This window comes from Bacillus rossius, chromosome 5 (genome assembly GCF_032445375.1).
Source record: "Bacillus rossius redtenbacheri isolate Brsri chromosome 5, Brsri_v3, whole genome shotgun sequence".
Classification (NCBI taxonomy): Eukaryota; Metazoa; Arthropoda; class Insecta; order Phasmatodea; family Bacillidae; genus Bacillus; species Bacillus rossius.
The window spans coordinates 25511149-25525340 of record NC_086333.1 but is presented as its reverse complement, the minus strand read 5'-3'; the positions used below and the strand labels follow the sequence as shown (position 1 = coordinate 25525340).

The window sequence follows — 14192 nt, the reverse complement described above, 5'->3', positions numbered from 1 at the left end:
TGGTTTTTAACATTGGTTTTCGAATCCTGAGTTTTGGGTAGAAAGTAATACTTATACTATAAAAATATTATTTTGCTTATTTAAAAAAAAAAATTGTGATTTCGTTATTGATAACGAAACTAGCAGACAAACAGACAAACAAACAAATAGAACAATATACAGACAGGTAAAAAATTTAAAAACTATAACACAATATAGCCTAGTCAATAACATTAATTATACATATTTCTAATATTTCTGTAATTACTTGTATATTCCCGTCTTGCTGTAAATATGCACTGGTTTGACCAATTGCAAAGATTTATAATCCTTCTGTGGAATCGGACTACCATTCTGCCTGCTCTTTCCAAACCACACACACGTATTATTCACCAATAACTCGTTACATGTATATGTAATAGTGACCTTATTCATATCAATCAATACATAAACAGATTCTGCTAGCTTGTGAACTTCTCATTGTTGAGAAAAAATAGAGTTCTAGTACAAGCCAGAATTTTATGTATTTTTGTATTGTCATGTAATCTTATAACATAATGCTGCTGGAATAGTTGGACCTTTATACACTTGAAGGTAGTTGGAGGAGTCTTGTACACTCGTAGAATTGTAACCTCATAGTCTCTTAGAGTCGTAGCATTCTAACCAAATATCATTGGAGCTGATGAAGCAAAAGGCCGTTGGAGCCAATGACTGTGAGAGTCAATGGCTAATGGAAATAAAAACTGTTGGATTCATAGACTGTTGGAGAGATTATATCCTAACTTATCATTGACGATCGCATCCTACCAAGTTGAATGAACGAGAGAATGCGCCTCCTTTTCGTTAAATGAGCTTTCGTTTTATAGAATTTCCGTCCAAACGTGCTTCGTTTTCATTAAATGCTTGTCCTGCGCGAACGAAGCGTAGTCATTGTGTGTACATTGCATATTTTGCGTACATTGCGTACATTGCGTGTACTTTGCGTACATTGCGTGTACTGTGCGTCAATTGCGTGAATATTACGTGTTAGTTCCGTTTACTGTGTGTACTATTTCTTCATTTCGTTTCCTACGTGTACTGTGTGTTCATTACATTTATTGCGTGTAAATTGCGTGTATTGCGCGTACATTGCGTGTTGGAGCTGTTGGAGCATTTGGAGCTTTATACACTTGAAGGTAGTCGGAGGAGTCTTGTACACTCGTAGAATTGTAGCCTCATAGTCTCTTAGACTCGTAGCATTCAAGCCAAATATCATTGGAGCTGATGAAGCAAAAAGGCCGTTGGAGTCAATGACTGTTGGAGAAATTGAATTCATGAGACGCGAACGTATAAAAACTCGTCGAATTTTCGATCATATATCCTGCTTTTTTTAATGTTGTTTTGAATCTAGTATTATAGTAAATTGTTCTTGATTTGACTAGTGTATTATTCCATCCGGTGCATGTATATAAGCGAGTCCTAGACAGCAGGTCGCTCAGTTTGTTACTGTCAACGACGGTGTAAGGATCACCTAGATTATTTAATCTGGTGCATAAGTCGCGTAACTAGCTGTTCTTGAGAACTCGATGGCATCTTTACCGACTTTAACGTCGAACTCGATGGAGGTTGTACCATCGACTACGGGAACCTTGACGACAGCTACGCCGGAGAAGGAGCAGATCCCGTTGGCAACGACGACGTCAACATTTGAGGAGATTTCAACAGACGTGATACCACCAGCAGAAGAGACTTTAATGCCGGTAGTGCTGGCTGTACAGGAACCCTTGACGAACGCTGTTTCGCCCTCGATGGAGACTTCAATGGATGGCGAATCGTCAACAACTAACGAACATCGATGTCATTACTGTGACAAGATTTTCTCAAACAGCAGCAATGCTCGTCGACACGAGAAGAGAGAATGTGCCAAGAACCCTTATCGTAAAATGTTTGGTTTTATTAAATGTCGCAAGCAATTTACAAGAAATGCTAATTTGAAGCATCACTTGGAGACATGTAAAGGCCCTGCAGTGCGGCAGAAAGTCAAGGTTTCTATACAACAACGATGCATTGATGTGCATAAGAGTATGCCTGGAAATGGTACAGTTGCAGTAACAGCGACATCTGGTTCGGGTTTGTCTTCAACTAGGCATCCTTGTGGCTACTGCGACATGACGTTTGCATTTGCACATAATGTACGGAGACAATAGAGGAGTAAATGTACGAAGAATCCTTCTCGCATGAAGTTTCGCTGTGACGAGTGTCATAAATGGTTTACTCGAATTGATAATTTGCGCCGACATGCGATAAACTGTAAAGGTGAAGTCCGTGCGCTTACTGCTGAACTACCTGCAGCAATTACGACTCCTCAGTTTAGATTGGTGACTCGTGAGCGTACAAGTAAAAAAACCGATGTGCAGCAACCGATTGCTGTGACATCTGAACATGAAAATAAACCTAAGACTGTGATAGGAGCATTACAAATGAACGATAATGGCTTCTACTTGGCGCAGTCTACATTTCGTGGAACATTGAAAGACTACTATTTTCTAAATACACTTAGTGAGTTGAAAGACATTTGTAATTTTCTTGACAATATTAGACAGAACATAATCAATCAGCTTACTGATGACGTGGCAACAAACGGACCTTTGAAATATAACTTGTGGTTGGACTGTATATATGGAAAGCCTTATACGTTCGATGACAAAGTGAAGAAGTGTGCATTCAAGACGTCGGCTGCAGTAATTTACAGTTCTGACGATGTGAAGCAAACTGTTAAACAAGGTATCCAGAAACTCTGTCAAGAAGAGGAGGACTATGTCAGTAAAGGATCTGGCTGGTCTCTGTCTTGTATAAACCGATTGGAGCTAAGAATTAGTCATTTCATGCCTATGCGGACCTAAATGATTGTAATATTGCTAACCTTCGCAGTTTATCCTGTAGTAGAATAGAAATTATGTAATAAATATTATGTTTGTAAAAGAACTTGCGGTGCTTTACTTCTCGAACCTCTCACTTTTCTGGTATTTAAATTAAATTTCTTTTAGCTTCGTCCAGGATCGTGCCATGGACCTTAGTCGATCTAATTAATCAGTATATTGTTTGCAAATTTATTTAATGAATTTAGAACTTTTTCCTGAATCTCTAGCATAAGAATTACGGATTTTCAAGATGGCTCCCACATTTCAAGATGGCAGGTGTCACAGTAACAAATTATTACTGCACTCTAGCGGGTAATAATTAAACCAACATGGCGTCAGCACACTCTAGCCAACGATACCATGATGATGGCTACCAGCAACGAAGACAATATGGCGGACGTGACGTCATGTTACCTGACGATATATATGCTATTAACAAAGTGGTGGGGGCCAGTCTGCCTGCACCTACTTGAGGGAAGGATCGGCCGCCATTTTTATTTTTTTGCCCTCACCGGGTTCGAACCGGGGACTCCGAACTCCGTGTCGTAAAAGTAATTTCCTTTAATATTTATATCAAAAATTTTATTCAGTGAATTTTTTTATAAATTTAAATATTTTTTTTCATTAAAATCGGATAATAAATAAAGATTTTAAAGATGGCGACCGAAACAAAATTTGCAACGGTGACTTCATTATCCATGGTGACGTCATAGGCTTATCGTAGGCTGTAGACATGGATGCTTAAGCCTACATATGGACATTTCTAGCTGCTGGTATTTTTAAGGAATAAAAAGGGAAATTTTCCCTCGAAACGGGAAATTTTTCCCTCGAAAAGAGAAATTTTTAATTTGTGGAATTTTTTGAGATTTTTTTGGCGGAATTTTTTTCCACAGAAATGGAAATTTTGGCGATTTTTGAGGATTTTTGGGTAAATTTTGCCCAATTTTGGCACATTTTGAAGGACAAATGTCAAGGTAAAGGTCACAACCATCCAAGATGGCCGCCGTGACGTCACAATCCAATATGGCTGACTAGCACCAAGCACCACACCCAGAACCCAGTCCCAGTAGCCCTATTTGTATACTACTAAACTGGACTAACAGAACGAAAAGAAACCCACAAATGATGACAGCACAAAAGTACCGAACCCAAAAAATTCAGCACAACAGTTGAAACGAGACAGAAACACAGCAAAACGAAAAGACGAAACAAACACAATAGTTTTCCAAAAAATAATAAACAAAATAGAAACGAAAAAAACCACACAAATGATGACAGCACAAAATATTGAACCCAAAAAAATTCAGCACAACAGTCAAAATGAGACAAAAACACGACCAAACGAAAAGATGGAACAAACACAACAGTTTTCTAAAACAGAAACAAGCGACGTTTCGGGAACTGCTATCTGCTCCCTTCCTCAGGCAGAGACGCACATGGTACGGAAGCACAGGTTTCGTCTTTTCGTTTTGCTGTGTTTCTGTCTCGTTTCAACTGTTGTACTGAATTTTTTGGGTTCGGTATTTTTGTGCTGTCATCATTTGTGTTTTTTTTTCGTTCTGTTAGTCCAGTTTTCTTTGTTTTTCTTTGTTTGTTGACCATATTCCTGTTGTGGAGTTTTGTGTGGCGTTAAATCCTGACAACAGCAATTTTTTGCTTAATTTGTGTTTTTTTTTCATTTGTGTTTGTGTCATTTTAGTTTTCTTCTACAGACATAGATGTGCTAAGCAATGGCGTATGTCCAAAAGCTTACATCAAGTCAATATAACGTGTATTGACAAATGGCATCGGGCAGTAGCCTACAACAAAACAAATAACTATACATAGCCAGTTACATAGCCGGTTAAGTTTCCAGATGGGTGCAAGACAAGCTTATTCCAAATCTGCCTGCTTCTTCGTTGGTTGTAATGGATAATGCCCCTTATGATTCCGTTCAGTTAAATAAGCCACCAACAACCGGTACAAGAAAACAAGATATAATCCAATGGTTACAAAACAACAACATTCCGCATGACAATGATATCACAAAATGTGAACTCCTCCAGCTCGTTCGTGGTCGACGTCCAACTCCCAGGTTTTGCATCGATGAGATGTTAGAAGAACATGGGCATGAAGTAATAAGATTACCACCATACCACTGTGAGCTTAATGCTATTATGTATGGAACATTGTGAAATCATGTGTTGCTGAAAAAAATGTCGCTCAATCATCACGTACCATTGAAAACATCACAACAGAAGCAATCAATAGCGTCACCAAAGAAGAATGGCAAAATGCTATTTTACATGTAAAACATACAAAAGCAGAGTACTGGACAGGTGACTGTCTAATGGAACACGAAATTGAGAAAATTGTTGTTAACTTTGGCGAGTCCAGCTCAGACAGTGAATGGGACTTTTCGGACAATAGCAGCACATATTCCAATAGTAACATATCAGGAATTGAAGAACTAAATGGCTGAGTGGGCGTTTGTTACGTGCACTATGCACGAAACTGTGTTGAAATGTTTCTTGCATTTTTTTCATTAATTAATCACACAAACAATATTTTCTTTGATAATAGGCAAATGTATACCGACATGTATGTTAAATATGGTGCTAAGTGAAATAATGACTATAACACAAACGGTACGATGTGATGCTGTGATACACTTTGGTACACACTGTGACATCTTCGTAGACACTGTGTTTCGCTGTTTCATACGACTGTACCTTCACCTTATCACAACATTTCTTACTGCACGACTGCGCTTCATGGCCATCGTTCCATCCAGGTAATCATGCTTACATGTTGCGTACACTTATGAACGCTTGTGTATTCTCCTTGCTTCCACAGCTAACGGTATTCCCCTACTGCCAGCCCCTCCTCATTCCCCACCCCTCTCTCACTGCGACACTAGCGCTCCCGTCACTCCCCTCCTCGGGACCACAGTTGGCTTGGGCGTGTAATAGTTTTCGATTATGCTCGAACAAACAGACAAACAGGCAAACAGGCAAAAATTTTAAATCTATATTTTTGAATCCTCAGTAATGTAAAGTAGCCTTTTCCAATATTTTTTATCATTTCATTCAAAGTATATACTTTTTACCTCTAGCAGTTTTATTATTTATTTAGATTTATGGAATAGTTGTTTTCAGGGTAAATAATTTGATATACCTTTGTCACAAAAGTTGAAAGTAAAACTAAGTTATTTTTTGTTTTAAATATGAAATACATGCAACCATAAACAAATATAACGCAATAGTTGTATAAATTTAACATAAGTTCCCAAATAATAAATTAATTTTCATAATTGCATTATTTAAACAACATTTAATTATACTGTGTGAAGCCCGCTCATGAAAATCTTGTCATAACACTTTAATTTGTTTTTCACATACTGCCTGATAAGTTACATTAATATGCAGTGATCATTGGTTACTTTTGTACTGTGGTTATAATCCGACACGAAATACTTTATTTAAATAAGCACTGCCCCTAACTTGAAAGAATTCATCTGGCCACTGGCAAGCGCGCACTACTCGTTCCCGGCGTAGCCGCAGCGGCCGCTCGCGTCGTCCGCCCAGCTGCCGCTGATGCGGGCGTAGCTGACGCTCCACTGCGAGCCGCGGGCGAGGTGCACGTCGCTCAGGGAGACCCGCAGCTGGTTGGCGGCGCTGAAGCCGTGCAGCTTGAGCCGGCCGGGCGTGAGCACGCGCACGCGCCGCAAGGAGATGTCGCGGAAGTGTGGCTCGTGGTCGCCGCTGTGGTTCATGTAGCGCATGTCCAGGTCCACGGGCTTGCCCACGTTCAGCACGCACAGGTCGCGGTAGGACACGCGCGCCACAACCCCGCCGTTCAGCGAGCTGGCCTTGATGTGGACGCCGTTGAGCGTGTTGTTGAGCGTGACGCCCGAAACCAGCACGTCGCTCACGCCGTGCAGGGTCCCGCTGCCGATGGACAGGCCGTTGCCGGCGCCGAAGTGGCAGTCCAGCACGGACACGTGCCTCGCGGGTGAGCGCAGCGCCGAGATGGCCACGCCGTCGTCGCCCACGCTCACGTCGCAGCGCGCGATCGTCACGTTCTGCGAGCCGTTGGGGTCGATGGCGTCGGTGTTGCGCGCGCCGGCGGGGGCGCGCACCGTCACGCCCCACACCGTGAGGCCGCTCGTGTTGCTCGCCGTCAGGTGGAAGTACGGCGAGTCGCGCAGCGTCACCTGGTGCACGGTGATGTCCGCGCAGTCGTTCACCTGCACCAGCCGGGGGTTGTTCTGGTAGCGGCCCTCGACCTGCGCTTGTCTGGACAGGTCCCACCAGGTGGTGTTGGTGCCCACCAGCTTCTCGCCTCCTTGGCCGTCGATGATGCCCCTGCCGTAGAGCCCGCTGCCGGTGGCGAGGTGCATCAGGATGAAGGGGTTGCAGGCGCCGCGACTGCCCTCGTCGACCACCTTGCCGCACATGCCGGTGCCCCGGTCGTACAGTCGCGGGTCGGGGATGGCCTTCAGCGTGGCCCCGGAGTCCACGAGCAGGCCGACGCCCGACGGCACCCGAAGAGGGCCGGAGCGGAAGGTGCCGGCGGACAGCGCGACGACCCTGCCTCTGGCGCAAGAGTCGAGCGCCTTCTGGATGGCGGCCGTGTCGACGCCGCCGCTGGCCTGCAGCGAGGCACAGGCCTCGGGCACGCGAGGCTCCGTGACATTGCGCAGGTCGCGCGCTCGTGCCAGGCCGGTCGAGGCGCACATCACCGCCAGGAAACACACTTGCCACATGCTGGTCGAGTTACCTGCAAGACATTCAAGCCTACTTTATGTTCACCACTTCAACATAAAACAATTATTATTATTATTTGGAAACAAAATTCCTGATGTTTTTGTGTACGGAGCAAGTCGGGCTATAATAGGGAGGAAATAATTTATTGTAGCTCATTCAGGTTTACAATTATTCCTTCCTAAATAATCTCCCTGTATCCTAATTAATCAGAACTATAGCAAATATCTGACTATGGGCACCGTGAACGCTACTCTGGCGGCGAACGTGGTAACTAACTGCAGGGCGCCAGTCTTCAGGGGAAATTGTTCAAAACGATTAGAAATACGGATGGTTATAAAAATAAACAAGTTATTGCAAATTGATTTGCGGTTGGGTATATTAATGATTACAGAAATACGTAATCAGAAAAAGAGTTTTGTTCATTCCCAAAGCGAAAAAACGAAGAGGAGCGAAAGTAAATTTGTAGCTTAAAGCTGTATGTCTACAATGCTTATAAATAATGATACATTTAAAAATAGTATATGTACGTTATTTGGAAGTCCATTAATTTATATACAAACTATATGGGGATTTTGTTACTAGCACGGAAATCACAAATTTTACTTAAATTCGTGCGTAATTTCTTTAGCTGAGATAGTAAAGAGAAGACACGTGAAAACAAACTTTAAATTAGTAAGAGAAATAATATATTTCCATCCTGTAACAGACATATATGTTAAACAATTAAACCAACAATATATGAAACAAAACAAAAATAATTTACTTTTACGGGTGTCAGATTTCGATATACATTTTTTTACATATGGTCCATGAACTTAAGCATAAAGTTTTGCTATCACTATTCATTCATTTCAAGAAAAAATAATTTCGAACAATGTAATGTGTTTTCATTTTAATATTGAGTAAAAAAATTACTATTTATTAATTGATTATTAAAATATTGTATTAGATACCTAAAGTTATTTTTCATTCTGGGTTTTTCACTTAGGTAATAATGAACCACGTCAAAAATACAGTGTTCATTTCATCGGAAAAAAAGGTCGGACAACCCAAAAATCATGAATACGTCCCTAGTATATTTCCAAAAAAAATATATAAAAAGAAGGCTGCCACATCACCGCAAAATGTTAAAAACAGTAACTATATTAGTGTTATAGATTATGAACGTTTTATAAGTGATTCTGTTTTGAGAAACTAAGTTGCGATACAAACCGATGTTAATAAAAGCATTGGGTGTGATTTTTTTTAAAAATGCTTTGGTGGAAGATCAAGCGACATATTCATTACAAATTATTTCGGTTTATGGTCTATAAGAATGTGGCGGTTAAGTCATGGCTTAAAAAGGTTTTCCAGAAAATAAAAATAGCATCTCCAACAAAGGGGTCATTGTTGTAACACCACTATGTATTCATGATGGAAAAGTAACAGGCAAAGAAGTGAAAACTACTTATAGCATTGCCAATATTCGAATTCATGTGGACAGGTGTATTCAACAAGGTAAATTATTTTACGTGTTTCACAAACTATAAATTGTATATGATGAAAATATTTTGACAAATTGTTCGTACGTGTTGTTTTTTGTTAATTTTGCAGTCTTATATAATTCAAATAATAGCATAAAAACAGTTTTTAACAATTTAAACGTTCTAATGTAATATTTAATATAAAGAATAAACATTATATTGGATTGGTGGAGATAAGTTAGATAAAAAGAAAAAAAAACTAGACAAAAACAAATGAACGCGGGTGACTTTCAATCTGGAATAATGGCATATGTTGCAATTATAATTTTCTTTGATTATTGTATATTAACTAAAATAATTGTAGGTTATTTGTTGGTAAAACAAAATATTTATATTTTATCAACGAAATTCTCAACGTACTTTAAGTCCTTCTTTATATTGTGTATACATGTGGTTTTCTACTGTAAAAATACAATCACATGTACCAATATCTCTTTTAAATATTGTATCTGACACTGAGTTAACACATGGTATTAATCTTTAATTAAATATTCTAATTTTTGTCTAGAAATAAATATTACAATTAATATTTACCACTGCTTCTATTATGCACTTATTACTGCAAACAATGACACATACCTATTTTAATCATCTTTCAACGCTCGCTCCACTAACTACAATGCAATTTGGGCTTCCACAAAGCCATGTACTATCAAACCACAACGTACACCTTTATTGTATAATTTTTTTTTAAATTATTGATGGTGGCTTCAGATTTAAAATATTTTCCATATTTAACATTTCGTGCGGTGACACCCACCATAATAATTTAATGATAATCTCCCAAAAAAAGAATTTGTAAACGAGGAAAATTTTTTCTACTCGCTTAGATGCAGAGTTTTGTTTCATAGAACCATTCCGGATAATCTTCCTGGGCGTATTTTGTTACAGAAATCTTAAAGTACCTTCGCTTTGCTAACACACAGATTTTCTATTTGCGGGTAAAGGATATTTTAGCTCTGTCATAGGAAATTGGTCACTTATCCACTTTCCCTTAGAATACTTTTCTTTTTCAGTTATAGTCGAACATTGTTCACCCCATGTTTGTGAAACGTTAGTTTTCGAAATCATATGCTCACTGTTAATTCAGTAAATTCTGCAGCAACGCGTTTACAGAAATTTTCAAGTCCTGCCGGACAAGGACATTTTTTGTTTATAATATTTCTTCCACCGTCACTTTATGAAAACAATATAATAAAAAAATAAATTATAAAAATAGTGATGTATAAAAGCAGGGAGATAAATGATGTAACTCACGGGTTACTTGGTAAAATGGAAAAGCGAAATACATTTCTGCTTTACATCCTTGACATTATTCACATGACCACTAATCATAAGGAAACAACAATTAATTACAATATCACACGTAGTTATAGAAATAATTTGTCAGCGTACTCCGTGTCTTGGGGATCGGTGGGTCGCGACAGTCCTGCGAGTTGTTCGTGAGTGAGACACTACGCAGCGCCACCAGTAAGATGTTCAGACCCGTGCCCGGTGCCTAGCCACCTGCATACAAGACAAGTTTTCGACCACCGAATAACTTTTTAAACCTTCACCTACTTTGGAATACTTTGAATACTTACAACAAACGCAATCAGTTAATGCAAATGAGAGAGATTAAGCATTTAACTGGTACTATCAATAATTTTATATATAATTGTATCTATTTGTCACAAAATTGGCATTTATTCGCAAGTAGACTTTCTAAGAAGATTTTGATGATTATTTTATCTAAGGAAACGTGTTATAGGATTATATTTAACGTTACCTTTACAAATAGACTTATAGGCTTAAATTTTATGTCTAATAATTAAGTAATGGTAAAATAAAAAAGTCTACGAATATAAGAAAAAAAATACTTTTTGTTGCATTTTATTTTATATTTCTAATGCATCTCTACATACCTGCGCATTTGAACACTACTGGAACTACTACAAGAAAATAAAACATGAGGCACTTTAAATCCATTATCAAAAAATGTTATCTAATGATGATTTGATAACCTATCAACACTTGATATCTACTTGTGTCAGTTTCGTGTCAGAAAACCGAACAATTCATTTGCCATTCAGATTAATTCTTATATGGAATTGCTAAACTACACTGCAGCACTGACGAACACAGATATACATGAATCATGTTCAAACATTCAAAAATAATATTTAAAAAATTAAAAGACTCTTCCCATTTTATAATTATTTCTTAATTAATTATGAGGAAAACATACAATTTCTTGAACTAAGACAATGCCTCAGGGATATCATGAGATGTGAAGGAAAAAGACAAAACAAGACACTAAACGTTCTTTGATTGATTCATGCAAGGGAGAAGATTGATTTCAAATGTTTTTACTCATTACACTTTATGTCATAGAGAAACCTCAACAAATAAATAGATGAATACATAAAAACACACAAAACAAGCCAAAATCAACTAGTGAAAAAGATAAATGCATAAACAGCACAGACGATCCCGTAAAAGGAATACGTTTTAAAAACATCACACCACAGACTAACTTAGTGGGCTGTCAACAACAAGACAGTTATATCAAGAACCGTAAATAATATATAAAAAAAACTGACCGGGGCCAACACAGTGAAAAACAAACGAACCCAAGATTACAGTCAACAAATAATCTCGACAACACAATGACAACACAGAGGCGTACCGACGTACTCCGCGATGTGATTAAACATATATTCATATATTCTGGACACCAAAACGACCACAAGACAGTTGAACCCAGTAGGCTTCCTAAATAAGAGACAACAGTTGCGACGTTTAGGGAAATGAGATCTGTTCTCGCCCTCGGACACAAACAGACTAATAGAGGTTACTTGGTTTTTACTTGTTTGCTTGAGTCCCTGAGTATGCACTCGTGGAGTGCAATACCAAGGACCCTTCGCAGTTTGATATGGAGTAACTAGTCCAATGGTATTTTACCTGCCGCATTGGGGATGTGTACAGCTAATGCTAACAATTTATTGAATTGGCATGTTGTCTGTTACTGTTCAATTTCTTTGAATCAGGTGACCAATCAGCAGAGTTGTCAGTTCATTTATAAATTAATATTTATTAGATTTATGTTTATTTTTATTTTTATTTTATCATTTTACTTGTTTTTTTCCTATTTTTTAATTTATGTAAATCTATTTGTGTTTCTAAAATTTTAATTTATTTGTTAACTTGTTTTTTTTTGTTTTTTTTTGCTTTTTACCGATTTGGTAAGATTTCCCTGTATTTAGATGTTAAAAAATATATAGTACTATGCCTATCCCTACCTAAATAATTCTCTGAATGGGGTTGTCCTGCTGGACTCTAAAACAGCGTCAAATTCTACATTCAAGTTTGCAAATATATTTGGGATTTGCTGCCAGGACTAACTTAGCAACACAATGTGTGATTTCGTAGTTGGTTCCTCCTAACAACTATTGCCCGATATTAAAATTGTGGGAAAAAAATAAATGCCTATTTGACCTAGTGGTTTTCCCAAGGTTTCGTGGTTTTTTTCAGGTCCCTCCTGCTAGCGTGGCGCTACGTCGAGGATGATACCTCTGACCCTACGTTGCCAGGCGGTCCCGTACTTGGGATCTTACCGCCAGGTCGTCCTTGTATAGTGAGCTCTTGTGTGTGTGTTCGCGACTCCTAGGCCATGGACTGCTGTTCCACCTTCCTGTAGGGTGACATGGTCTGTATCGGGTCATTATTGTGCTCGGCGTCGGTACTGGTTAACGAAAAGGAGATAGGCCACTTCTGCTGTCTAGTGTTGAAGAGCATAACTGAAACGCTGCTGTGAACGTGTGTGCAACGTAACCGGCGCGTTTTCTGTTAAATTTTCCACAGTTTTGTAAAGGTAATCATTCACGAGTGACTATCGTTAAAAGTTTTCTTATTTTCATTTGTTTTATTTCACAGATAAACAATATTATCAGTATTCAAGCACAGCAGGCCAAGCATGCAACAAATACACAAAGTAACGATAGTAGTATGTAAATGTATTTTCTGGCACAGGCGACAGGCGCTGGAGCTGGGAACCGGGTCAATTACCGATTGCTTTGACGTCACGCCGGCCATCTTGGACTCAAAAATTCCTCAAAATTCCTAAATAAAACTCGAAATGACTCAAAAATTCCCATTTTGAGGGGAAAATTACCGTTTCGAGGAAAAATTTACTGTTTTTAGTCATTAAAAATACCAGCGGCTAGAAATGTGCATGGTTGTTGTTTTGACACATGTATTGAACCACCCAATGAGAATATCTAAGTGGCGTCCAAACGATAAGACGTTCGGTCAGTCTCTGGCTTCGGTGCTGTGCGGATCGGATAGTAAGACTTGCATAACATAATAATAGACCAGTATCTAGCAATTTTTGAGAACTCGATGGTATCATTACCACTATTAACACCGACCTGGATGGAAGGCCTACCATCAACAGTGCAGAGTCCGATGACAACGACGTCAACAGCTACACCTACTCTCTCAGCACAGCAGGAGATTTCCACTTGTGCAACATCTTCCGCAGAGCAGACCTCGAAGGCTTCAGAAGTTAACATTACAACGAAGTTACAATGGTTGAAAACAGTGCTAGTGACAGCGATAAAGGAAGCGGAATCTGACAGCGTTACATCACCCCACTGTACGTACTGTGACAAAATCAAAAACTTGAAATTACGTGACTGTGTAATATACAATTGTAATAATAAATCTGAACGCATTAAATATCAGTGCAATAGGTGTTCTAGCCGGTTTATACACTATGGAAGATTAAAAAGACACCTCAGGAATTGTGATAGACTGGCTGTTCATTGATCATATTCAAGCTGTATATACTGCGACAAGGCATCAGTATGCATAAAACATGTAAGACATCATGAAATATATCACTGTCCTTTCAATGAAATCGATAATTCTTCTCTGTGTGAAAACTGTGGTAATCAACTGTCATGTGGAAATGCTCTGAAAAGACATTTAAAGTCGTGTAAAGACTTAGTCTGTACAATAAGAAGACTGTTTGAATCTAAAATGCTCAAGACTTTAGTAAT

General features: G+C 38.9%; 1 protein-coding gene across 2 annotated transcripts; it reads right to left on the bottom strand.

Annotated features, from left to right (window-relative positions):
* Positions 1–4839: 4839 nt before the first annotated feature.
* On the bottom strand, positions 4840–11108 carry LOC134532344 (endo-polygalacturonase-like). 2 transcript variants are annotated; one of them, XM_063368768.1, is made up of 2 exons: positions 11055–11108; positions 4840–7640 (listed from the first exon to the last, which is right to left on the bottom strand). In XM_063368768.1, the coding sequence occupies exons 1-2, from the start codon at positions 11098–11100 to the stop codon at positions 6397–6399; spliced, it is 1290 nt and encodes a 429-aa protein (XP_063224838.1). In that variant the 5' UTR covers positions 11101–11108; the 3' UTR covers positions 4840–6396. The 2 variants fall into 2 exon arrangements, with proteins under 2 accessions (XP_063224838.1, XP_063224839.1); XM_063368769.1 differs by lacking the exon at positions 11055–11108 and adding an exon at positions 10546–10648 and having other exon boundaries at positions 6113–7640.
* Positions 11109–14192: the final 3084 nt, after the last annotated feature.

Bases quoted from the DNA above. Each gene is read 5' to 3' on its own strand.
- LOC134532344 (XM_063368768.1), bottom strand. From the start codon at position 11,100: ATGTTTTATTTTCTTGTAGTAGTTCCAGTAGTGTTCAAATGCGCAG. The intron at 7,641-11,054 runs GTATGTAGAGAT...AATGTCTTGCAG, and splicing joins AGTAGTGTTCAAATGCGCAG to GTAACTCGACCAGCATGTGG.